This window comes from Heloderma suspectum, chromosome 16, assembly GCF_057233095.1.
Source record: "Heloderma suspectum isolate Gila_16-S chromosome 16, 16-S_ref, whole genome shotgun sequence".
Taxonomy (NCBI): domain Eukaryota; kingdom Metazoa; phylum Chordata; class Lepidosauria; order Squamata; family Helodermatidae; genus Heloderma; species Heloderma suspectum.
Window position 1 is genome coordinate 22,879,522 of NC_139473.1, and position 26,493 is coordinate 22,906,014.

Below are 26,493 nucleotides of genomic sequence, written 5' to 3' on the forward strand. Positions count from 1 at the left end.
GCCACAGCATGAAGGATTTCATCAGGAGGACTTTAAACTGAATCCTACGGGGGAGGGAGATGTAACGATGGGAGTAACAATGGACGAAGGCTCATGCACCACAACGGAGAGAACAGCTCTAATAGCGCCCAATAATAGTCTTCAGACACATGTAGGAAGAAAGCCAGACTATGAAGCACATGGTCTTCGATGTCTATATACTAATGCCCAGAGTATGGGAAACAAAGAGAACAAGCTTGAACTCTTAATGCAGGAGGGAAATTATTACTTGATAGGTATAACTGAGCCTTGGTGGGATGACTCCCATGACTAGAATACAGCAGTTGAAGGATATAACTTGTTCAAAAAGAACATAAGGAACAGAAAGGAAGGTGGAGTTCCACTATATGTTAAAAATACATATCTCTGCACAGAAATACAGGAGGAGGAGCTTGGTAACCCATTGAGAGCGTCTGGGTTAAAATAAATGGAGCAAGGAATAAAAGGAACCTGGTGGTCGGAGTCTACTACCGGCCACCCAATCAAGGAGAAGACGAGGATGAAACTTTTGAAAAGCAAACTGCCAATGTTTCAAGGAAGCATGATGTAGTAGTAATGGGGGACTTCAATTTCCCCAATATTTGTTGGGAGACAAATTCTGCAAAACATGGCCTCTCCAAGAAATTCCTGACTTGTGTTGCAGATAACTTCCTCCTGTAGAAAGTGGAGGAAGGAACTAGAGGATCGGCTGTTCTTGACTTGATCCTAACCAACAGAGATGACTTAGTGGATAAAGTACCAGTTACGGGAACTCTGGGGGAAAGTCACCATGTTATACTTCTTGGTTCTAAAGGAAGCAAAAGCCTTCCTTTACACTGGAAGGAAGTGTACACTGGATTTTAGGAAAGCTGATTTTAATAAACTCAGAATAATGTTTAGTAAGGTGCCATGGAAGCGACAAGGAGTCCAAGATGAGTGGGAGTTTAAAAAAAGGGATTTCTAGAGGCTCAATTACAAACACTTCCAACAAGAAAAAAAGGCAGAAGACAACAGAAGAAGCCAATGTGGCTTCACAGAAAGTTTAGAGATGACCTGAAAACAGAAAAGGACACATATAGGAAGTGGAAAGAAGGCCAAGCAACAAAGGAAGAGCACAGGCAGTAGCACAGAATTGCAGGGATGGCGTCAGGACATCTGAGAACGAGCTGAGAACAAGCTGAGGATAGCGAGGGATTCTAAAAGCAACAAAAAGGGTTTCTTCAGATACGTGCACAGTAAAAGACAGAGGAAAGAAATGGTGGTTCAGCTATTAAATAAGGATGGCAGAATGATAACAGATGACAAAGAAAAGGCAGAAGTGCTCAATTCCTACTTTGGCTCAGCCTTCTCTCGAAAGAGGGTCTACTGTATGACCCCCACAGCAAAGGCAAAGTACAGGCTGAAGAAAGGGACAGGATTGCAGCTTGAGATCGATAGGCCTATGGTCAAGGAACACCTAATGACTTTGAATGAGTTCAAATCTCCAGGGCCAGATGAACTGCACCCTACAATAACAAAGGAACTGGCAGAAGAACTCTCAGAACCGCTGTCTATTCTCTTTGAGAAATCATGGAGGACGGGGGAAGTGCCAGATGACTGGAGGAGGGCTAATGTTGTTGCTATCTTCAAAAAGGGTAAAAAGGAGGAACTTGGGAACTACAGACCAGTCCGTCTGACATCAATCCCTGGGACAATTCTGGAGCAGATGATAAAGCAATCCATCTGTGAGCACCTTGAAAACAATGCCCTGATTACTCAAAGCCAACATGGATTTGTCAAGAACAAATCCTGCCCGACAAATCTGATCTCATTTTCTGATCAGGTCACCTCCCTTGTGGACTGTGAGAATGCTGTGGACATAATATACCTCGACTTCAGCAAAGCTTTCGACAAAGTGCCCCATGATATCCTGATGAGCAAACTAGCTCAAAGTGGGCTAGATGAAACAACGATCCGGTGGATCCACAGTTGGCTGCAGAATCGGACTCAAAGAGTGCTTATCAATGGGAGCTTCTCAAACTGGGGAGAGGTAACGAGCGGGGTACCACAGGGCTCAGTCCTGGGCCCAGTGCTCTTCAACATTTTTATTAATGACTTGGAGGAGGAGGTGCAGGGAATGCTGATCAGATTTGCAGAGGACACAAAATTGGGTGGGATAGCTAATACCCTGGAAGATGGAAACAAAATTCAAAGTGATCTTGATAGACTGGAGCCCTGGGCTGAAAACAACAGAATGAAATTTAAGAGGGATAAATGCAAATTTATCTGTACAGGAGTTATCTATAAATTCTGTACCTAGGAAAAAGAACCCAAATGCACAGTTACAAGATGAGGGATACTTGGCTCAACAATACAACAAGCGAGAAGGTTCTTGGAATAGTTGTAGATCACAAGCTGGATATGAGCCAACAATGTGGTGTGGCTGCAAAAAAGGCCAATGCTATTTTGGGCTGCATTAATAGAAGTCTAGCTTCCAAATCATGGGAAGTACTAGTTCCCCTCTACTCAGCACTGGTTAGGCCTCATCTGGAGTACTGTGTCCAATTCTGGGCACCACACTTTAAGAAGGATGCAGACAAACTGAAAAAGGTTCAGAGGATTAGGGAAAGCCCTATGGGGAGAGACTGAAAGAACTAGGCATGTTTAGCCTTGAGAAGAGAAGACTGAGGGGAGTCAGGATAGCCCTCTTCAAGTACTTGAAAGGTTGTCACAGAGAGGAAGGCCAGGATCTCTTCTCGATCATCCCAGAGTACCGGACATGGAATAATGGGCTCAAGTGACAGAAGCCAGATTCCAGCTGAACATCAGGAAAAATGTCCTGACTGTTATAGCAGTATGACAATGGAACCATTCCCTAGGGAGGTGGTGGGCTCTCCCACACTGGAGGCATTCAAGATGAGGCTTGATAGTCATCTGTTGGGGATGCTCTGACTTGGATTCCTGCATTGAGCAGGCGGTTCGACACCATCGTCTTATAGGCCCCTTCCAACCCCACTATTCTGTGAGTCTAACCCTTGTCCACTGAAGGGTAAGTCCTTGATGCAGTTTCCAGTCCCCTGTGGGAGGCCAGTCGACCTCAACCAAGTGTGACAACGTATGGCAATGGAACCAACTAGCTCTTCTGAGTCGCAGTCGACTTGGTGGTGCAACATATTTATTTGCTGTCTTGACAGCTTTAAAGCCTTGGATTGGAAGAGGTGACCCAACTCCTTCTTGTCATCCAGAAGATGCTCAAGGAGGCAACTAACCTTGTCTCATAGCACTGGAACCCAGGCATTGCCGCTTGAAAATTTGATAGCTTCAGGTCCATCACTGCAGAGGAATATAATCTCCCAAGTAAATCAAGTCATCTGCGTTCTTTGTCAATTGGGGAGGAATGTGTTCTACAGGCCTTGCCCTGCACTGCTTCTATAACCATCAGATTTGGGGCTGGATTTGAATTTGATTAAGTACTCAGTATTAGCCCCTTGCAGATGGTACATTCCTTCCAGATGCTTTGATATCGGTGGCATAGTAGATGGGGCTTTCCATGATTGTTTAATGGTCTCCTCTGACACAGGAAGTAGAGGGATGGGCATGGGTCAGAAAGATTCTGCATTCACTGCATCAAAGATGGGATCCTGTACAGTGGAGGCTACTTGCTGAGTCTTTAGGACCAAAGCCTACGCCATTCTCAGGATCTGGTTAGGAAGTTTTCACAAATCCTCAGGCATGGATATGGCTTTGCTGGAACCAACGACTGCATCCAGCAATGAGATGGAGAGGGGGCAGGGAGACTGAGAAGTGGTGTCAGCTGGCAACCCCCCATCCCAGACATCAGAGACTCCCCTGGTTGGACCTGACATGGCTTCGACATAGAGAGACTGATTATCATTGATATTGGCCTGCACACTGAACCGTAGTGTGGCCGGCAGCTGAACAGTTGGCAAGGTAGTCTGCAACAATACAGCCTGCAGCTGCAACAAACTAGACAGGACATGCTGCTGCTGCACTGGCTGGAGCTGCTGAACAGAAGGTGCTATCGGAGCAGAGTGTGAGAAGTGACCTGTTGGTCCAGAGGTCTTGCGATCGTAGCCAACGGCTGTTGTCAGTACCGACTTTCTCCCCAACAGGGAGGCTCAGGACAGTGAGGTCAGTATGGGCTGCAAGGCTCATGATGGTGATCAACCCAAACCTGGGGTCTCAAGTATTATCACACGTCCCAGGTTGAGAGTCTGTCCCACTCGGAGAATGGTGATCATGACCATTCTCGGTATGAGCTCTGCTCATTAAAACTAGGGGTGAACGAACACAGTGAATCCAATGATTGCAGACACCAGTCACAACTTGTGCCATAGCCTTCCAGCCAGTATTGACGAGGTGGCCAAAAGGGTGGTTCCATTGGAGATGGATCCAGGATCTGGCCATCTGATGTAAATGTGAACGGAACAGATTCCCTGGCCGGGGTAGGATTCACTGTCGGAATAACCTTGATGGAGCAGTCGGTATGACCGTTGGTATGGGTGACAGCATTTGACCTGTAGGCGTTGGCGGTGCAGCGGGAGATGCAGCCAGTGCTGAGGGTCGCTGTCTGTCTCAAGATGCCTGGACTGAAGTGGGTGCAACAGTCAGATGGAGAAAGGCGCTTCGTTGTGGAGTACCAGGAGACAAGGCCTGCAAAGGCCGCTTTCGGTCTCAAGATGCTAGCACAGAGTCAGAAAGGGCAGAGAAGCCCAATGCTCGATCCTGAGCAAAGTCATGAGACTTTTGCGAAGTCTTTTTCTTCTTCCTTTTTGATTCTGAAGAAGAAAGACTAACCTGCTTAGAGGCTTTTATCATCATCATCAATTACATTTGTATACCGCCCCATAGCCGAAGCTCTCTGGGCAGTTCTGTCTGTTTTGTTCACCTCTTTGCCAGTGCGCACATCAAAGATCGGCCCGGGGGGGGGGGGGGTGTCTCGTGTACTTGGTGGAGTATGGCATTGAGGGGTGATGGCCCCAGCACTGGGGCAGGCTGCTGCATGGCAGGCAGACTGTGTGAGGACCAGGTTGGAGGGGCTCCCATACCTTTCAGCTCCTCGACCGATTCCAGTGCCCGTTTCCAAAGTGCGGCCATTAGCCGGTTGGAATGGTTTTTTCTTGCTTGCTTCAAGAAGGGTTTACCATGAGGGTAAGCCTCAATACCGTGCCCCTCTCCGAGGCAGAACAGGCAGAGAGAATGCCTGTCGCAAGGCAGCAGCTTAGCCTCGCAATGGGTGCACTTTCGAAATGGGGCTCTGAGGCCAAACACCCCTGTGGGCGATTGTGAAAGCCACAACAAATAAAGGAAAAATAACAACAATAACAATAAAGATGGGAAAAAACGTTAATAGAAGGAGAAAAGATTGAATAAAACCTCAGATTTTATAGAAAAACTGCTTTCAGATAAATTGAATGTGAGAGAAGCGCCCCAAGGAGGCACACGCAATGGCGGTCGAAAGAGAACTGAGGGAATCAGCAGAAACCCGCAAGGGACATGCGTACCAGGACAGTGGGGGAAGGGTTCCCACCAAACTACTCAGCTATAGAAGTTTCCCAAATCAAGGATCCATGCAGAGCCCATATGAGTGATGCACAGAGACCACAAAGGAGACTCTGTATTTCCCTGGTGTCTGGAAAAGTTGTCACAGAGAGGAAGGCCAATTTATGCAACAATTTATGCAACGTCAAAAGCTTTGCTGAAGTCAAGTTATATTATGTCCACAGCATGCCCACAGTCCACAAGGGAGGTTACTTGATAAAAAAAATGAGATCAGAGCCATCTGGCAGGACTTGTTCTTGACAAATCCATGTTGGCTTCGAGTAATCACTGCATCATTTTCAAGGTGCTTACAGATGGATTGCTTCATACTCTGCTCTAGAATTTTCCCAGGGATTGATGTCAGACGGACTGGTCTGTAGTTCACAGGTTCCTCCTTTTTACCCTTTTTGAAGATAGCAACAACATTAGCCCTCCTCCAGTCATCTGGCACTTCCCCTGTCCTCCATAGTTTCTCAAATAGACAGTGGTTCTGAGAGTTCTTCTGCCAGTTCCTTTATTACTGTAGGGTGCAGTTCATCTGGCCCTGGAGATTTGAACTCATTCAAAGTCATTAGGTGTTCCTTGACCATATGCTATCGATCTCAAGCTGTAATCCTGCCCCTTCAGCCTCTACGTCACCTTTGCAGGGGGGTCATAGACCCTCTTTTGGGAGAAGACTGAGCCAAAGTAGGAATTGAGCACTTCTGCCTTTCCTTGGTCATATGTCATCATTTTGCCATCCTTATTTAATAGCTGAACCACCATTTCTTTCCTCTGTCTTTTACTATGCATGTATTTGAAGAAAGCTTTTTTGTTGCTTTTAGCATCCCTCGCTAACCTCAGCTCGTTCTCAGCTTTAGCCTTCCTGACACCATCCCTGCAATTCTGTGCTACTTGCCTGCACTCTTCCTTTGTTGCTTGGCCTTCTTTCCACTTCCTATATGTGTCCTTTTTTGCTTCCAGGTCATGTCTTCACTGCCTTGTTGTGGCAAAGCGGCTTGTGTAACTCAGTGAAGGCATAAGCTATGCCGTGCAGGGCCACCCAAGACGGACAGGTCACGGCAGAGAATTCTGACAAAATGTGGTCCACTGGAGAAGGAAATGGCAACCCACTCCAGTATTCTTGCCAAGAAAACCCCATGGAACGTATCACAAGGCTAAAAGAGATGACACCGGGAGATGAGCCCCTCAGGTCGGAAGGTGTCCAATATACTAATGGGGAGGAGCAGAGGGAATTTCCAAGTAGCGCCAGAAAGAGTGAAGCGGCTGGGCCAAAGCCGAAAGGACACTCAGCTGTGGATGTGTCTGGTGGTGAAAAGAAAGTCCGATGCTGTAAAGAACAATATTGTTTAGCAACCTGGAATGTCAGATCAATGACTCAAGGTAAGCTGGAGGTGGTCAAACATGAGATGGCAAGATTGAACATCGACATCTTGGGAATCAGAGCACTAAAATGGACAGGCATGGGCGAATTTAATTCAGGTGAGCATTATATCTACTACTGTGGGCAAGAATCCCTTAGAAGAAATGGAGTAGCACTCATAGTCAACAAAAGGGTGGGAAAAGCAGTACTGGGGTACAATCTCAAAAACGATAGAATGATCTCAGTACGAATCCAAGGCAAACCATTCAACATCACAGTAATTCAAGTCTATGCCCCAACCACTGATGCCGAAGAAGCTGAGGTTGATCGGTTCTATGAAGACCTACAACACCTTCTAGAACTAACACCAAAAAAAGATGTCCTCTTCATCATAGGGGATTGGAATGCTAAAGTAGGAAGTCAAGAAATCACCGGGATGACAGGCAAGCATGGCCTTGGTGTACAAAATGAAGCAGGACAAAGGCTAATAGAGTTTTGCCAAGGGAACACGCTGATCATAACAAACACTCTTTTGCAACAGCACAAGAGGTGACTTCACACATGGACATCACCAGATGGTCAATATCGAAATCAGATTGATTATGTACTTTGCAGCCAAAGATGGAGAAGCTCCATACAGTCAGTAAAAACAAGACCTAGAGCTGACTGTGGCTCAGATCATGAGCTGCATGTTGCAAAATTTCAGCTTAAATTGAAGAATGTAGGGAAAACCACTAAACCATTCAGGTATGACCTAAATCATATCCCTGATGAATATACAGTGGAGGTGAGCAATAGATTTCAGGGATTAGACCTGATAGACAGAGTGCCTGAGGAACTATGGACAGAGGTCCGTAACACTGTTCAGGAGGCAGCAACTCAATCCATCCCAAAGAAAAAGAAATGCAAGAAAGCAGAGTGGCTGTCTGATGAGGCTTTACAAGTAGCTCACGAAAGAAGGGAAGCGAAAAGCAAAGGAGAAAGGGAAAGATATATCCAACTGAATGCAGAGTTCCAAAGAATAGCAAGGAGAGACAAGAAGGCCTTCTTAAATGAACAATGCAAAGAAATCGAGGAAAACAATAGAATGGGAAAGACTAGAGATCTTTTCAAGAAAATCGGAGATCTCAAGGGAACATTTTGTGCAAAGACGGGCATGATAAAGGACAAAGAAGGCAGGGACCTAACAGAAGCAGATGAGATTAAGAAGAGGTGAAAAGAATACACAGAAGAACTATACAGAAAAGATGTTAATGTCCCTGATAGCCATGATAGTGCGGTCACTGAACTTGAGCCGGACATCCTCGAGAGTGAAGTCAAGTGGGCCTTAGGAAGCATTACTAACAACAAAGCTAGCGAAGATGACAGTATTCCAGCTGAGCTATTTAAAATCCTAAAGATGATGCTGTTAAAGTGCTGCACTCAATATGCCAACAAATTTGGAACACTCAACAGTGGCCACATGACTGGAAAAGATCAGTTTACATTCCAATTCCAAAGAAGGGCAATGCCAAAGAGTGTTCGAACTACCGTACAATTGTGCTCATTTCACATGCCAGCAAGGTTATGCTCAAAATCCTACAAGCTAGGCTTCAGCAGCATGCGAACCGAGAACTACCAGAAGTACAAGCTGGGTTTCGAAGAGGCAGAGGAACTAGAGATCAAATCGCCAACATTCACTGGATCATGGAGAAAGCAAGAGAATTCCAGAAAAATATCTATTTCTGCTTCATTGACTACGCTAAAGCCTTTGATTGTGTGGATCACAACAAACTGTGGCAAATTCTGAAAGAGATGGGAGTACCAGACCACCTTACCTGTCTCCTGAGAAACCTGTACGAGGGTCAAGAAGCAACAGTAAGAGCCAGACATGGAACAACCGATTGGTTCAAAACTGGGAAAGGAGTACGATAAGGCTGTATAATGTCGCCCTGCTTATTTAACTTATATGCAGAGTACATCATGAGAAACGCCGGGTTGGATGAATCACAGGTCGGAATTAAGATTGCCGGGAGAATTATCAACAACCTCAGATATGCAGACGATACCACCCTAATGGCAGAAAGCGAAGAGGATCTAAAGAGCCTCTTGTTGAGGGTGAAAGTGGAGAGTGCAAAAGCTGGTTTGAAACTCAACATTAAAAAAACTAAGATCATGGCATCTGGCCCCATCACTTCCTGGCATATAGAAGGGGAAGAAATAGAAGCAGTGACAGATTTTATTTTCTTGGGCTCCAAGATCACCGGAGACGGTGACTGTAGCCATGAAATTAAAAGACACTTGCTCCTTGGGAGGAAAGCTACGGCAAACCTAGACAGCATAGTAAGAAGCAGAGACATCACCTTGCCGACAAAGGTTCAAGCTGTAATCAAAGCTATGGTTTTCCCAGTAGTAATGTATGGCTGTGAGAGCTGGACTATAAAGAAGGCTGAGCACCGAAGAATTGATGCTTTCAAACTGTGGTGCTGGAGAAAACACGAGTTCCCTGGACTGCAAGGAGGTCAAATCAGTCCATCCTAAAGGAAATCAACCCTGACTGCTCATTGGAAGGACAGATACTGAAGCTGAAGCTCAAACATTTTGGCCACCTAATGCAAAGAGAGAAGTCACTGGAAAAGACCCTGATGCTGGGAAAGACTGAAGGCAAAAGGAGAAGGGGACAGCAGAGGATGAGATGGCTAGATAGCATCACTGATGCAATGAATATGAATTTGAGCACACTCCGGGAGAGAGCGGAGGACAGGAAGGCCTGGCGTGCTCTGGTCCACGGGGTCATGAAGAGTCGGACACGACTTAATGACTGAACAACAACAACATCTCTAAGCTTTTTGTGAAGCCACATTGGTTTCTTCTGTTGTCTTCCGCCTTATTTTCTTGTTGGAATTGTTTGTAATTGTGTAACATGGTCGCTTTCCCCCAGAGTTCCTGTAACTGCTACTTTACCCACTACGTCATCCCTGTTGGTTAGGATCAAGTCAAGGATAGCCGATCCTCTAGTTCCATCCTCTACTTTCTGTAGGAGGAAGTTATCCGCCACACAATTCACACATGATGCTCTGAGCTGGATTCCTGCATTGAGCATGGGGTTGGACTCGATGGCCTTGTAGGCCCCTTCCAACCCTACTATTCTATGATTCTATGATTCCAAGTCAGGAATTTCCTGGAGGGGCCATGTTTTGCAGAATGTGTCTCCCAACAAATATCAGGGAAATCGAAGTCCCCCATTACCACTACATCATGCTTCCTTGAAACATTGGCTATTTGCTTTTCAAAACTTTCATCCTCATCTTCTCCTTGATTGGGTGGCTGGGAGTAGACTCTGACCACCATTTTCCTTTTATTCTTTGCGACATTTATTTCAACCCAGATGCTGTTGATGGGGCTACCAAGCTCATCCTCCTGTATTTCTGTGCAGAAATATGTCTTTTTTGCATATAGTGCAACTCCACCTCCCTTTCTGTTCCTCCTGTTCTTTTTGAACAAATTATATCCTTCAATTGCTGTATTCTAGTCATGAGAGTCATCCCACCAAGTCTCAGTTATACCTATCAAGTCATATTTTCCCTCTTGTATTAAGAGTTCAAGTTCGTTCTGTTTGTTTCCTATACGCTGGGCATTAGTATATAGACATCGAAGACCACATGCTCCATGGTCTGGCTTTCTTCCTACATGTTTGTGAAGACTATTACTGGGTGCTATTAGAGCTGTTCTCTCCATTGCAGTGCATAAGCCTACGTCCATTTTTACCCCCAACTTTACGTCTCTCTTCCCCACAGGATTCAGTTTAAAGCCCAACTCAGCATGCACTGGCATCCGGGGGGCAAGCTGGCAATTTCTCACAGGGCCACAAGCCCCAGTCAGATGCGCACGACATCCCTAGTGGACAAACCCCCTATATTCTGATGTAGTTCAACAGTGCCCTCTAGATCATCTGGTAACAAGGAACTCTGCCAGGAAGCCTGAATAGGACAAATCTTATCTTTTGTTCGCCAGTAAACATCGCAGAGGTGTACATTTGGAGTCATTAAGAAGGCGGGTCCAACTGCTAAGTAATTTTCAGATTTGCAGGCTAAACCACTGACATCAGAAATGGAAGCAATCTCCCCAGTGAACAGCTGTCAGTCTCTGTTGTCAGGATGGCTTTTGCTGAACTCAGATTCCCATGCACTCACTCTCTTTTTGGCAACTTCTAATCAGGAGGCCAAGATGCTCTCTCTCAGACCTTCTTTTGTACAATGTACGCTGCACATGACCTGAAACCCAAGGTTCTGCTAATGTAGGTAATCTCTAACTGGCTAAGTTAAATTGACTTTATTGGTTTTATCTGGAAATCTGTGCGTGCAACAGTTGCTTTCCCTCATTCTTCCTGTTTTCCCCTTCTTCCAAATAAAGTCCTCTTTATATCTGGACATATGGCTGTATTGCCTTAAAAGGAAAATTCTCACAGAAATGTACAGGACGGGATGGTGGCAATGCTACCCCTGTGTTCTGAGGATACCCTATGCAGTGTTGTCAAGATCTGTGTTATTTTTAGCTTTGGACAAGTACATCCAAAGTGCTGCTCTGTTATTTTTTATTAGAGCTGGGCTGAAGGCAGGTGTCCTTGGCAGAAGGGCCTAGAACTCCCTAGCAAGACTAACCAGGGAGTTCAGGGAAGGATCACCTGCTGCAGCAGCCTATCGGTAATGGGGGGGACCCTTGCAAAGAAGGGGTTCACCCCCCTGGGAATGTCCTCTCCCACGATTGGTAGCAAGGAAACAGCTCATTGCCCCCTTGCTGCCAGGAAAGGGCACGAGCAGGGCCTCCATGTGCCTTCCCCATGGGAGTTATGGCTGGCCCTGTATTTATGTGGGAGGAGGAACACGACTTGGATGGGCGCACCCATTGAGGTGTGGGGCGCCTATTAATCGAGGATAAAGCGGCTCCTGTGTACATGACCCCAGTCTAGCATGTGAATAGCCCCAGCCTAGATGCTGTTTCTCAGTCACCCTGGAGCCAGGGGCCTCCAACGACCACAGGGCTCCCTGCCCCTGCTAATCTTTATTCCTTAATTTAAAAAAAAAAACTAGGAGGCTGGCCTGCTGCGAAACAAAGTGCTGCCCGCTGGCGCCATCTTTCTTTGGGTTCCAAAGAGTGGTTTTGCCTTTTGGTGCTCAGCCTCCACCTCTGCCTTGCGCTTAGGTTCTTGGGCAAGTTACTTTTCTTTTAGTCTTGCCAGTTGCCTTCTGGGAAATTAGTTTTGTTACCAACCATGCCCACCATGGCTGCCATTTTATGAATGGGCAAGCCCCATCCCATGGCAGCCATTTTGTGAGAGTGCCCATGAGACTCTCTCAAAATTCCAAATGGGCTCACTGACCCAAAAAGCTGGGGGACCCTTGCTCTAGATAAGCATTCCCCAACTTGGTGCCCTCCAGATGTGTTGGATTACAACCCCCATCACCCACCCTAGCCGGCAGGAGATGATGGAAGTTGTAGCCCAACACATCCAGAGGGCACTAGGTTCAGGAAAGCTGCCCTAAAGAGTGATAAAATTGTGGGAAAGTTGTTGTTTTTCTGTAAAGGCAACAGAGGCTCCTGGCAACTTAATATTAACAAATTATTATGGCATAAACCTTCATGGACTACAGTCGACTTATTTTATTTATGTATGTAATTATTTATTACATTTATATACTGCCCAACAGCCGAGGCTGTCTGGGCAGTTCACAACAATCCCTGAAGTATTATCCTGAGCTGCAGTTATATATGCCTGTTGTTTGGATGGGGAGAAGTAAAACAGTGAAATCTGAGGGAAACTAAATGCAGGAAATACAGACAGTAACAATTCCCTTATTTATTCCCTTCACAGAACAGTTTTGGGTGATAACACATGCATCCTTGCATTGTTGAGCTGATTAACACATGTAGTTCAAACCACAGGAGATAGAGTTAAACCTCTTAAAGAATTGTAGTTCAGCTGTTTCACCTTGCAATCTGGCCTGAACGTCCAGTATGCACAGGACAAACAGGCCAGTCTCAGTTCATGCAGAAGAATAAATGGACACGGATCTGACATCAGAAGTGGCAATATTCAAAAATCAGTGGAGGAACACTTCAGCCTCACAGGAACGTCTCTCAACTGACCTTAAGGTGGCCATTCTTGAACAAAGGAAAGACAAGCTGCAATGTGTGATAATTAATATAGTAATTATCACTGTCTGTACTTTTTGCATTTCAATTACTTCTGACATCACTATTTAAAATCCCCACTGCTCCAACCATGTGTGTATATCTTTGTAACTCAGAATAACACTTTATGCATCTGATGAAGTGGACTCTGGTCTATGAAAGCTTCTGCCATAATAAATGTGTTAACCTTTAAAGTACCACAAGGATCTTTGTCATTTCTCCTGCAACAGACTTAGCACGACTGCTGCCCGTCCGGTTTTCCTGCATGTGCTGCTATTCCAATGATCTTTCAGGCACTCACGAATTAGATAGCAAGTGCTGCAGGTAAGCTGAGTAAGAGGATTCTGAGTCTTCATTGTCCTGCGATGTTGAGGCCATGTGCTCTGAAAGAAGATGAATGAGGGCGCTAGCATACTCAACAGCAATCCAAGCTAGTTAGGGGAGGGAAGCACAAATGTCAGTGCTCGTCCTCCCCTTGGCCCACCAAACTGTACCCCGAACCCATTAAATAAAAGCTAGATTGCATGGGGGCCTCGCACTCCTAATGTCAGACCTGGGACCAAAGTCCAGAAGTGAACTGGATGCAACTGCTTGGTGCATCGGCAGTGAAAGGAAAGGGCTCGTGTCTGCCTGGAAGCCATGCCATCACCTTTGCCGCAGCCCCAGCCCAGGTAGCTGTGGTGACTTGGCGTGATGAGGAAAAAGGCACTCGGGATGTGCCCAGATGCCTTCTTCGTTCATCCCCTCACAGCGTAGGGGAAACACAGGAAGCCCGACTAAAGGGACCCTTACAGATTTCATTTCCTGTTTCCTGGTTTTGCAGAAGCAGGGGAGGTGCATGGTCCTGTTCGCCTGGACACACAGTGCCACGGCCAGTGTGGTCCGTACCTACTTTGTCCTTATCGACTCGTCTCTTCTTGCTTGAGCTCCTGTCTTTCGACTGATTGTCTGGCTCGCTCTGGGAAAACTAAAAGGACATTTCCATTCTTGAGCGGTGTCGTTGACACCTGCTGGAACCAGCCCACACCTCAGGCAACCCCTGGGCAGGCCAGCTGCTGCCCGTTCAGACCAGTGGTGTTGTGGGGGCTCGCGGAACGCAGCACAGGAACGTCTTTATCAGCAGGGACACTGACATCCCCTGCTGCCCCCTCACTCCTCCCTGTTCCCTCTGAGCTGAGCTCCAATCACCGAAGTTACTGGTTGGGAATGAATTCTCCCAGCCACAATACATGGTTCCCTGTTGCGCGCACAGTCTTTTGGAGGGGCTTGGTCCTGAATGGGCCGCTAAGAGCCATTCTCTTGGCAGAAGTGCTGCTCACAGTGGAGACGAAAAGTGCCAGGGCTGGCCTGATGATATGGGCCACATAGCGCTGCCTGCAATGCTTGGACTCTCCTTGGGGGCGTGGCGAGGGGACGGTCACGGCGAGTGCCTGCGCCTCGAAACTGACCATGAGGCCACTGGTCCAGGCCCTTGACCTTGGCCACGGTTCCTCAGCCCTTCCGCACCCAACGGGACCACCTCCCGTCAGCAGCTCCTTTCACTTCCCGCTCTGGAGCACTTCAGCTTTGTACCATTAAGGTTGTTCTCTTCTTTTGCTTCACTTTGCCAGAGCCCTCGCTGACAATGTGCCGAGAGGCAGCCGAGGAGACGGCTCCTTTGGGGGAAGGCTTCAGCGGACCTCGATGTGACAGATTCACTCCTAGAATGGAAGCGGAAGGAATTTGGTGGCACTCAGATCAGGTTCCACTGGTACCAGGCCACCAATAGCAATGGGCAAATCTGCTCATTTCAAGTTCTCTCCATTTCTCATTTTCCTAATCTTAAATTCAATTCATCCTGAACTTTAAGAGTTTTTTTAAAAAACAGTTTGCATGACAATTCATAAGCATTTTGGTTCTATACAAGCATTTCTCCCAGTGCAAGCATTTTGTATGCAATTTTGCCTAGCATACACACTTTTGCAAGTAATTTCCTAATATAATGTATTTTAAAAACTTTTCCCCACCAAAATACTCATTTTTGGGAGTGCTTTCCCCCAAAATACACATTTTTGTACACTTTTTTTAAAATTGGAGAATTCATTGCAGAATTCAAAGAAGTGTGAATTTTGAAGGATAACTGAGTTCCGGTTGGTATATTGGGTTGACCATGCAAAAATTAGATACATTCAGATTAAAATGCAAACCAAACAGATTTCTCCCCCATCCTTAATCACCAATCATAGGCTGGTGCTGGCACATGAAGCATATTGTGATACTTCTGCCCTTTAATTTGTATTCTGGTGTTGCAGCATCAGCAGTGTGATGTGACTGCAAAAAAGGCAAATGCAACTTTAGGTTGCATCAATAGAAGTATAATTTCAAAATCAAGAGAAATGATGGTTTCACTCAGCTCTGTGCTGATCAGACCTCATCTTGAACACTGTGACCAGTTCTGGGTACCACACTTTGAGAAGGATTAAGATAAATTGGAACGAGTTCAGAGAAGGGCAACAAAGATGATCAGCAGGGACTAGAAACTATGTCCTGTGAGGAAAGATGGAAGGAACTGGGTAGGTTTAGTCTTGAGAAGAGAAGGCTGGGGGTGGGGGGTTGATAGTCCCTAAAGGACTGTCATACAGAAGAGGGCCGCACCCTGTTCTCCGTCTTCCAAGACTGTAGGACACGAAACAATGGGCTTAAGTTACAGGAAGACAGATTTCAGCTGAACCTCAGGAAAAACATCCTGACAGTCAGTGGACCGACTTCCTCGGGAGGTGGTGGCTCTCCGTCCCTGGAGGTCTCCAAGCAGAGAGTGGGCAGCCATCGGTCAGGGCAGCTTGAAACTGGATTCCTGCACTGAGCAGGGGGGTGGACTCAACAGCCCCTTCCAACCCTAGGATTCTATGACCTCGGTTAGCATCACCAGATCAAGCTCTGTTAGAATTGGGTTGCTTCTACACCTGAGACTCTTAATGCTGCTGAAGCACAGATTTTCTGCAATTCACTGGAAGCAGAATTGAATGGTGGTTCCACAGAGCACTCCCAGCAATACCCCCTCCCCATAGCCAAGATACTCCTATCGTGTTTACTTGTCATAAGTCCCATTCAGTAAAGGTCCCCTGCAATAATAATTGAACATCTCCTGTTTACAGGTCCAGAAAGTTTTATTGTTTCTTGTTCAGCACAGCTGGGAGATCAGTGATTAGCATAGCCTGTGAATTGTCCTGTATTATTCAGCTTCTGTCTCCTGCACTGGGGCAGTGTGGGGCATGGGGAGAGATTTCCTCAGTATTTTCCCCCTTTTTATTGCATAGTAGCGCTATTCCACGTTTAAAAGATATTGCTGATTTCTTTCCAAAATAATGGAAGGAAATCAGTAATATAACAGCAACCTATCCTCTGAGGAACAGAAGCTGAATAATAAGGGGCAACTCACAGGCTATGTTTATCGCTAACCTCTCAATTGTACTGAACAGGACGCACTAAAATGGCCAGAACCACCCAGGAAGGTTTTGATTAAAGGCACAATATCCTTTACTGAGCAATTGTGATGAAATTCTGAAACCTGAACTGCCGATTCAACTTTCTATTTTTTCACCAACTGTCAGTGGCTGAAGGCTCTCCACTTTTTTCCCATGGATGTACTGCTTCCCGTTGACATTTTTATGGACTGTGAGCTGCCTTGTGTATTGATTTTGATACAAAGGCTTAACATTTTTACTTGAATGAATAAACAAAGTTCTTCTGCTAATTTGTTTTAACTGCTTTATGCAGTTTTGACTCTCTCAGCTGCAATGAGCAGACAAAAGGAAAGGCCAGATATAGATTTAATTGACAAATACATTTCAAAAAATTTAAATTTCATTTAACTTTTAAAAAATCTGATTTAAGAATTACTGATACATTTCAGAGGCAACTGTGTTAAAAGATAATTGTCCAAATTCAGTATATTATAACCTTCAGTTCCCCTCCTGCCATTCCTAGAAAGAACTTCTAAAACCTACAGTGTCCATAACTAGATAAAGCACAATGAAATTCAGAATTATTATTATTATTAGCATTTGCTTAAAAGCCACCGAGGCCAACAAGACTAGGAGAATGCACATTTTTTGCAAGCACATCTGAGCAAGTAGAAATCCCGCCCCCGCCGCCGCCACCCCCCCCCCCCGATCGCTTCAAAGAACGTGACTCACCCACTGAAGAGGAGAAAGGGAGTTTGCTGGTGCCGCTGCTGGCCCCTTGCTTGCTGCTACCGCTTGAGTCATAGCCGGCGGCAGCTTTGCCATTTGTGCTGCCACACCCGCCCGAGCCGCAGCAGCCGGACTTGCCGTTGTTACTGCAACATCCCCCTGACCCGCAGCAGGATGTCTTGCTTCCGCACCTGCCAGATCCGCAGCAGAAAGTCTTGCTTCCACACCCAGCGGATCCGCAACAGGAACTCTTGGTCCCGCACCCAGCGGATCCGCAACAGGACGTCTTGCTCCCGCACCCGGCGGATCCGCAACAGGACGTCTTGCTCCCGCACCCAGCGGATCCGCAACAGGACGTCTTGCTCCCGCACCCGGCAGATCCGCAACAGGACGTCTTGCTCCCGCACCCGGCGGCAGATCCACAGCCTGGCGCAGCTCCTCCATGGCTGATGCCACCGCCTGAGGCAGAGGCCGCCACCTTCCCATCCATGCTCCCCGCTACACTCGAGGCAGGCTCTGCTGGGACACCGTCGTTGCTGGCGGCACTGTTGGCCATCGAGACGGCATCCTTGGTTGAGGTGAGGGACATTTTGCTGCTGCCACCTTGAGGAAGAAGTGGTTCACCTGCTGCAGAGGGCAAGAATCATAGAATAGTAGGGTTGGAAGGGGCCTACAGACCATCGAGTCCAACCTCCAAGAGGTGATGTCTAAGGCAGGAATTCTTAAGAAAAGGAGAGGAGGCCAACTTGCTCGTCTGTGATTTCCACTGCTCTCAGCGAGAAGGCGTTTCTTGCATGAGACTGTGAGGATGGTGACTTATTTATAAAGCATCTAAAATGTCTAGGTTGTTTTCAAAACAATGCAAGTCCTGGATGCATTGGAGTGAATGGGAGGTGTCCCTCCACCCCGTAAACAGCAGTCATGGGAGGAGGCATCTAGATCAGGGGGCACAAAGGGTTAAAGGCCTCCATGCCACTGTCCCGATCCAGCTGGGGTGCCCCCAACGCAGCATCTTTGTGAAAGAAAAATCTTGCACTGAAGGGCAAGCCACATGAGCTTTGCCACATGTAGTTTGGCCATCAGTCAGTCAATCAAGTCATCCAAAAATATATCTCAGCACCCGGGAACAACTGAAAGACTCCCCATCCCCTTAAAATGGAATCAGATATTCTCAATATTTCCACCAGGGATGGAGAAAACTCCACAATCCATATGGAGTTGCCCACTTCAAGCGCTGCAGGATATCAGCCACTGATTACCTGGCTCCGAGTCGAGGCTCCCCTTTTTGTGCAGGTCTTTCTCGCTTAGGACAGTTTCTTGCTACGAAATGAAAACCATAAAGAGAGAGAGAGAGAGAGAGAGGGAGAGAGAGAAGGGAGGCATTTAACTGGATAGTCTGACTTCAAGCTGGGCTGCAATCAGCCCCAAACCTTCCCCTAGGAATGGAAGGAGACCAGCAGTGGTGTCGCTGGACTGCTTTAGACTTTGGATGTAATGCTCTTGTGGGGGTCCATCTCTTACCATGGGAATGTGCATGGCTTCACTTGCTTCAAAATGTGTCATGCCATGCCGCATTTGGGGTCCCCCTGCTCCTTCTGCTGAGAGGGGCTTGGGACGGCTGCCCCCAAGTCCTGTCCTGATGGCGCCACTGGCTGCTGGATCAGCCCAACACTCTGCTGCGTCCTGCATCCTATTTCCCAGAGAGGCTCGCCAGATGCCTCTGGGCAGCCTAAAACAGCAGGGTGTGTAGCGAGAACCCCTCCCCTGCTGTTGTTCCCCAGCGTTTCTACATGAGGCTTTTATCCTGCACCGTTACTGAGGGTTCTGCTTCCAAGTCTTTTGCGGGATTGAGACCGGCTCCTTTACACGTGCTTTTTTCTGGGGGGTTTCTTTCTCTGCCTCTCTATATGTTTCATTATACAGCCACTAGATGGCACTGTGGTATGGCAGAATTTCACAACTACAGGAGACTCATTCCACCATTTTCAAATAATACCAGGCTTTTCTCATTAGGGGAAAAACCACGATAATGGTTGCAAAGCACAGGAAAGGCCCGGGAAGAGGTCAACGTTGGGTAAAAGGACCCACACATTACTATGAGTGAGCAATCATGAGTGCACAATAAAAGCTTCCTGTGGAAAGGCTCTGAGCATTAACAAGCAAAAGCTATTACAGTCTTCCCCAACCTGGTGCCCTCCAGATTTGTTGGACTACACCTCCCATATTCCCCCTGGGAGTTGTAGTCCAACACATCCGGGGAGCTCCAGATTGGGGAAGCCTGTGCTATTCCATCTTTTCTTCCTTAACTGCTTTTTGTGGGAAGAAAAATGACCGGAGGAGCAGTGGGAAACACAGGGAGGCTACAAATGGAAGAAAACAGCTTCTGGACACCCCCTGGAAAAAAAAATGAGGCAGGTGGGGCTATTGCACCATCAAAGCCTCATCTGGAAGCAGCCTCAGACAGCGAGGCTCAGCTCTCGCCTGGCTGGCATCTACCGTCCGCCCGACGCAAGGGTGGGCTCCGTGCTCTGCTCCGAGGCCTCTCACCTCCAGGGACGTGGCAGACTTGCTCGGGACCAGCTCGGAGGCGAGCGGAGGCATCAGCGGGGTGAGCGATGGTTTCGTGCTGCGCTTTGCTTTGGAAAGGGAGGCCAGGCCGGCGGGCTGGGCCGGCTGCGTGGCGTCGCCTCCTGGGGGTGCAGAGGCAGGAGGAAATGAGGCCGGGCTGAGAGCTTTCGCCCTGCCCGGCTCCGAGGCAGCTGCCTGCGCGGGGGGGACAAGTGCTCCCGCTGCCCCCGCTGCGGGGGAGGGAAGGTGGCGGATTGCCCGGGAACGAATCTGGTGCGTGGGCTGGCAGTTTCCGCCCTGGCCCCAAGGAAGAGGTGCCGCGTTCTGCCCCCACGCCTGCAAAATGCTGCTGGGTCCCGCCTGCTGCCCCAGCCGTCAGGGCCCTGCCCAGCCCCTCCGAGGGCTCCGCTGCCCCGGGCTCCGCCCAAGTGCCCAGGGGTGGGGGGCTGCCCTGGGCCCGCCCCTGCCAGCACGCAGCCCCGAAATGCTGACCGACGCCGAGTGAAAAGGAAGGCCTCCCCGTGGCTTCTCCGGCCGCCGCAGATTTCCTTCCCTGCCTGGCCAGCTGGCCGCCCTCCGAAGACCGGCTCACACCTCCAGCCAGCCTCTTTCGCTGGGCTCGCTTTCACGGCATGGAAGCCGCTCGGCCCGTGGACAGCCGTGGCCACAGACCCCTCTCCCCTCCCCTCCCACGTCGCGGCAGCCGCTGCCTTGGCCCGACTGCCCTAAAAAGCAGCCCCCCTGCAGAATCTCCCAGCCCCGCAGCGCTCCCAGCCCCGTCCAAGCCGCCACTACCTTTTGGGCGCTCCGCTCCTTTGCTGTCGAGGAGACCGGTGGATTTCTTATCTACCGTTTCTCTGGACTTCCTAACACCTTCCGCACTTTTCCTCACCAGGGACCCTTTAAGAAGGAAAACGCAGCCTGCTTCCAGGGCAGCCCAGGGCGATGCATTCTGCAAGTCGCGCCACAGCCCCTGCGCACCCGCTTCGAGTTTAGCAGGCCAGGTAACAGCCCTCCTGGGTGCTGAGAGCTCTGAATGCGTGGTGCAGGCCATCTCTGAGGCCACAGGTTTCTACAGCTGCTTGTCCTTCCCCATAATGATGCTTTGTTGTTTACACAGCCCCATCCACGTCAATGTGCTTCGCTGGAAAGCAGGCCTCAGCCCCACGGAGCCTGCCATCACAAACCAGGGCAGAGGAAACGACAGCAGAAGGGTCGGGAGATCGAGGCAGGGGAAGGAGATGCATTTATTTCTGTTAGGGTGCAGCCCTAGACATGCTTACTCAGAAGTAAGTCCCATTGAGTTCCATGGGGTTTACTCTCAGGTAAGTAGATACAGGGCTGCAGCCTTCACCAGGGATGGGGGACCAAAATGGGTGCCAGAAAAAGGAACTTTTGAGAAGAGTTTTGAAGGAAAAAATAGGTAAGTAGAATTCAGCATGCACAGGCAGAGGATCTATCACCATTTGTTTAATCTTTCTGCAAGCACCAGGGCTGATGCCAGTATGTGGCATCGTTTTATTTTTATTTTAATTTTATTAGATTTATTAGCCACCCATCTGGCCGGCTACCTGGCCACTCTAGGTGGCGTACAATAGAAACAAACTACAACCAATTGACATCATCAACTGAACAAAGCAACATTGCTCTAAAGAACCCTAGCCCACCCCAAATGCCCGCCTGAGCACAGGTTTTCAAAGCCCGGCGGAAGCTCATCAAAGAGGGGGCATGGCGGAGGTCACTAGGGAGGGAACTCCACAGAGTGGGGGCCACCACAGAAAAGGCCCTCTCCCTCGTCCTCCCCAGCCTAGCTGTCCTGACAGAAGGCGTTCCGAGGCCGATCTCCTTCAGCAGCGTCCCTGGTGTTGTTGGAGGCGCTCCCGAAGACAGACTCAACATCATGAGCAAGTGGGGGCCCAACCGGCCAGCAGGGCCTACTGCAGGCTCCTGTCGTCGCCCCAACTTAAAAAAACTCCAGCCAGCTGCTCTGAGCAGTGCTGGGCTGCTGGATCGGGCTGCCGTGTTGATTTCCCACAACGGAGCATCACCCCGGGAGCTTGTGGGACATTCAAACAGTGGCTCGATTCAGTGGCTGCCAGGTGAGACTGAGGGGGCCCACCAGAGGTCACTGACCAAGCCACCTACGACTCAGAACAGGCACCGCTAAGCACAAGCGTGGAGGGGACTGAGAGGGTGGATGCTGCTATCCAGTGAGTAGGTCAGTTTAAAAATATCCCAGGGCATGGAGGAGGCCAGGGAAAGGGCAAGAGGCCAAGGGAGGAAGAGAGGCCAGGGAAAGGGCAGGAGGCCAAGGGAGGAAGAGAGGCCAGGGAAAGGGCAGGAGGCCAAGGGAGGGAGGGTGGCAAGGGAAAGGGCCAAAGGATAAGGGAGGGAGGGAAGGGAAGGGAAGGGAAGGGAAGGGAAGGGAAGGGAAGCGAAGGGCAGGAGGACAGGGCACGGAGGCGGCCAGGGAAAGGGCAAAAGGCCAAGGGAGGGAGGGAGGCCAGGGAAAGGACAAGGGGACAAAGGAGGGAAGGAGGCAAGGGAAAGGGCAAGAGGCCAACAGAGGGAGGGAGGCCAGGGCAGGGAGAAGGGCAGGGAAAGGGCAAGAGGCCAGGGGAGGAGGGAGGGCAGGGAAAGGGCAAGAGCCCAGGGGAGCAGGGAGGGCAGGGAAAGGGCAATGGGCCAGGGGAAGGAAGAGGTCAGGGCAGGGAGGAGGCCAAGGAAAGGGCAGGAGGTCAGGGAAAAGGCTAGAGGCTGAGGGAGGCCAGGGAATGGGGAGGAGGCCATTTCCGAGGCCATTTCAGCCCACGTACCTAGTTTCTTAACCAGCGGTCCCTGGATGTCAAAGGATGTTGCAGGGAAGAGCTTGTCAGGGGGCAGGAGGCCTTCCTTCTGGAACCTCTCCTCCAGCTTTCTCAGGTGGTATGCCATCTTCTTCTCCAGCATGACTTGTTTCTAGAGGATCCAACACGCAGAACCTCAGCACCGCTGGACCCTTGGGCAAGGCCCCCGCAGGGGCCTCCTCCCGCAGTGAGTCTGCCTTCTCACTCCCACCACCCTCGGCTGCTTGTGCTCCTTCGTTTCCTCATCGTTGCTCCCACTGGCTTGCTTGGCAGGCTGGCAGCCATGGAACAAGGAGGCTGCGGCATCTCCAGCTCCTCCGTGTCACTGCCACCACTGGCTGGGCCACAGCGAGAGGCAGCTGGGGAACAGAGGAGGAGCAACTCTGGGGCAGCGATTCTGGCTGTTGCCATCGACCTGAGAAGGGGCCCTTGAGAAGGGCTTCTGTGGATGACCTAAAGGTCTGGGTAGGTACATTTGGGTGGCCATTGTGGGGAACAGCGCGCTGAACTAGATGAACCACCTTGGCCTGATTCGGCGAGGCAGAAGGGACATCCTGACAGGCCTCTGGGAGCACTGCAAGGGTGTCGAGCATCCTGAGGCTGAGCTGAACTTCGTGCTGCGACGCTCATGGCAGGGCCACATGGACGAGCCAGTGTGAGCAGCCATCTTGTGCTGGCACAAGATGGCTGTTCCGCCATTCTGAACACACAGCCTCCTGCCTTCCTCAAGGCCTTTCCACTCACCCTTTTCAGCTTGTCCTCCTTGCTCTTCCGCCATTGCTCTTCAATTCTCGCTTCCCGTTTCACATCATCGCCAATTTTCATCAGGAGCATCATTTCCTTTTTTCTCCATTCCTGGGAACGAATGGTTTGTCAGTCGAGGGGGACCTTTGTGCCAGTCTGGGTGAAGTCTGTATATGTGGCCGAAAGTCCATCCTTGCTGGAACTAGGTCTCCAAAGGAGGCAGAGAGCTGACTTTGCTCTCCAGAGTAAAGACTGTGGGCTCCCCGGGCTCCCCGAGGCGGAGCAGGACTCTCGTGGGTGTTAATGCGGCGTGACGCCTCGCCTCAGGCTCCAGCCTTTATTTATGTATAAATGAACCTGATATCACAGAAATGCCAGAAGTCTACCGTGGCCTCCTTTGAAGGCCCGGATGCCAAAGCTCAGGCCCGCAGGCCTGTAGTGAGTTGGCTAGTGAGGAAAGCAGTGGACTTCACAGAGTTCCTATATGCTAGTGGTCAACCCGTGCGATTTGGCTTCACCAGCAGCTTCACAGTTAAGCAAGGAGGCCTTTGACACCAAGCCTTAACTGGTTCCCAGCAAGCACAGCTCCATCTGTCAGTGGCTGCACACTGCTCAGCCTATCCAATTACCTCCCGGAGTGAAGGAGGTAAGGGTGTCGTGCCTCGGTTCTCACAGAACAGCTGGGAGACGCCCCTCCCAGGGGCTGGAATGCTGAGGCCCTGGGCCCAGACAGGGCCGACTGATTCCCCAGCCTGCGGTGCTTCGAGCACCTTTGGGGAGGGGGAGCCCCTTCTCCTGCACATGTGTATGCTGGCCAGTGGGCTCCTGAGAGGGGAGTGAGGTGCTGCCTGTCAGCTCATGAGCTGGGGGTGGGCATCTAGCAGAAAAGCCTGTAAGATCCCATCCACAGGCGTCGTGCTTTGGTCTCGCTCCAAGGGGCAGTGCGCGGGCAGCCCAGCCTGGAGAACCAGTGCCCCAGGAATGGCTTCTCCGTCTCTCCCGGGGGCCCTGATAGACGCTCCAGCTGTGGCAGCATCACTGCCTGAGGAGAGGCATGAGCTTTCTTTGCCTGCACATTCTGCATCCATTTTCTATCAATAATCTGTCATCTGTTTGCACAGGTGGTTTTGCTTCATCTTAGTAATCAAGAGAATCTACTTTGACTGGGCTGTGACGGAATCTGAACGCCAGATCAATACAAGGTCAAACCTGGCCAGCATGGAGTCTCACTCTGACCCTCTGGGGTTCCCTAGGTGGGCCCAATCCAATCAGAGGGCCATCGTTTTCCCTTTTGCCCCATCCCTTCCACCGGCAGGCCCGCCCACCACCAGACTGGAGCCCCGAGAGTTTCTCTGAAATTGCATTCAGACCTCGGGCTGAACGGGGCTTGACACGCCTCTTGTAAGGAAGGGGAACCCTGTGCTGGCGTGGAGCCCCTGGAGCTTCTCATCGCTCAGAAGTGGGGTGCATGTGCATAACCCCAGGAAAGGAGGCTGCCTTCTGCTGGGTCTGACCATCCGCTCCCCACGGGTCTCGGGAAGATAGAGAACCGATGGCCATAGGACAAAGAAAGCACCTCCCTCCTGCCCCCCTGCAAATCCTCCCCTACATCCCCACAAGTAAGGCAATGGATGAAAGAGGGGGGCTAGGGGCTCCTGCACTTCAGGATTTGGGTGCATGCGCAGTCCATATTTTCTGAGAAGTAGGCTGAGAATCTCCAGGGGGGTATGAGCTTGAAAAGCCAGTGTGTCTATGGTCTAAGAGAAAAGAGGGATCTCTCTGTCTCTGAGTCTTCTCCCAGCTGGTGTGCTCCAGCTGCATGGGGGCTACAACTCGCAACTTCCCAATATGCTGGGAGTTGTAGTCCCAACACAGCTGGAGGGCACCAGCTGGGAGAAGACTGTATGAAATAAAATAAATAATATAACCAACACCAGAAATTCAGCATCACAATCAACTGCAGAAATTCAGCTGCAGAAATAACATAACCAATTGCAGAAATTCAGCATCTCTGGTATCTCCGAGCTCCACAACCCCAGCCATCTTACCTCTTCCATTTTCTTCCGAAGGAGGAGCTGCTTCCTTTTCTCGTTCCCCTGCTTCTTCTTGTCATCCTGAGCCAAGGCAAGGCGCCGGTTCTCTTCGGCAAGGTGTTCGAGCTTTGCCAGTTCCTGGTTAATCAACTCTAAATACCTTTGTTGGTTTGGAAAGGAAAGGAAAGGAAAGGGCGTCAAGTTGAACGGGCTGGAATGGCTCAGCTGGGTCTCAAGACCCTTTTTCTCTTCTTTTGGGTTTTGGGAGGTATAGCAAACGGCTGGGAGCACAGAAGGTGGACAGCTTTTCTGTGGGACACTTTCATGATGAGTGTGGGAGGAGGGGGCATGCACCAGTGATGCAGCCAAGGCTGGGCTTTGCAGCTGAAGTCCAAGACCCCCACAGCCCAGGACCCCCCCTGCCCCCCCGCCCCCCCAGGGAGCAGAGGGTGATGGGACACAAGCAAACAGGCCTGAGGTCAGAACCCGTCCTTCTTACTGTTAAGCATTTTAGAGTTAGGGAGCAGCTGTCTGGGCATGGTGCGTAGTTGCAGATGCTCATTTTATTATTTTGACTTAGAAAGATGTCATCCTTTTCTGCAAAAAAATGGTGCTTATTCCCAAGTAAATTGTTTGTATTTAAGATCAGGGCAGCAGAAACAAACTCCATTTTATTTCTATAGTCGTGAGGGTGCTATGTTTTAAAGTGACTTTTCAATGCAAAACTACACATGCTCAGAGTATAATTATTTTTTAAGTTTGGGCTGGCGGTTTTGTTGTCGTTTTCATGTATCAGGAATGCAGGAGCACTCCTAAAGCATGGGATGGTGGTTGGAGGAGAGGAAATACGGTGTGCTTCACAACAGAAGTAAAGGCCATGGCCATGCAAAGGGGAGGCCCATGAGATCTGTCAAGAAATCCTCTAACTTCACAAGTTAGACCAAGAGACGGTGACTGGCTTCAGTTCACCCAGTGAATTCCATGGCTGAGAGAGGATTTGAGCCCAGCTCCCCCCTGCTCCTAGCCTGATGCTCAGA

At 49.4% G+C, this 26,493-nt stretch overlaps 1 protein-coding gene across 1 annotated transcript in view; it reads right to left on the reverse strand.

Annotated features, from left to right (window-relative positions):
- FSIP2 (fibrous sheath interacting protein 2) overlaps window positions 1–26,493 on the reverse strand; it is a 73,378-nt gene that overhangs the window by 42,233 nt on the left and 4,652 nt on the right. The window contains exons 6-15 of the mRNA XM_084822687.1: window positions 25,472–25,616; window positions 23,424–23,534; window positions 22,650–22,791; window positions 20,629–20,865; window positions 19,696–19,955; window positions 18,525–18,585; window positions 17,269–17,868; window positions 14,666–14,793; window positions 13,982–14,060; window positions 13,395–13,476 (exon numbers count right to left, since the gene is read on the reverse strand). Of these exons, the coding sequence (XP_084678813.1) occupies window positions 13,395–13,476; window positions 13,982–14,060; window positions 14,666–14,793; window positions 17,269–17,868; window positions 18,525–18,585; window positions 19,696–19,955; window positions 20,629–20,865; window positions 22,650–22,791; window positions 23,424–23,534; window positions 25,472–25,616 (1,845 nt within the window). The remainder of the gene's footprint in view (window positions 1–13,394; window positions 13,477–13,981; window positions 14,061–14,665; window positions 14,794–17,268; window positions 17,869–18,524; window positions 18,586–19,695; window positions 19,956–20,628; window positions 20,866–22,649; window positions 22,792–23,423; window positions 23,535–25,471; window positions 25,617–26,493) is intronic.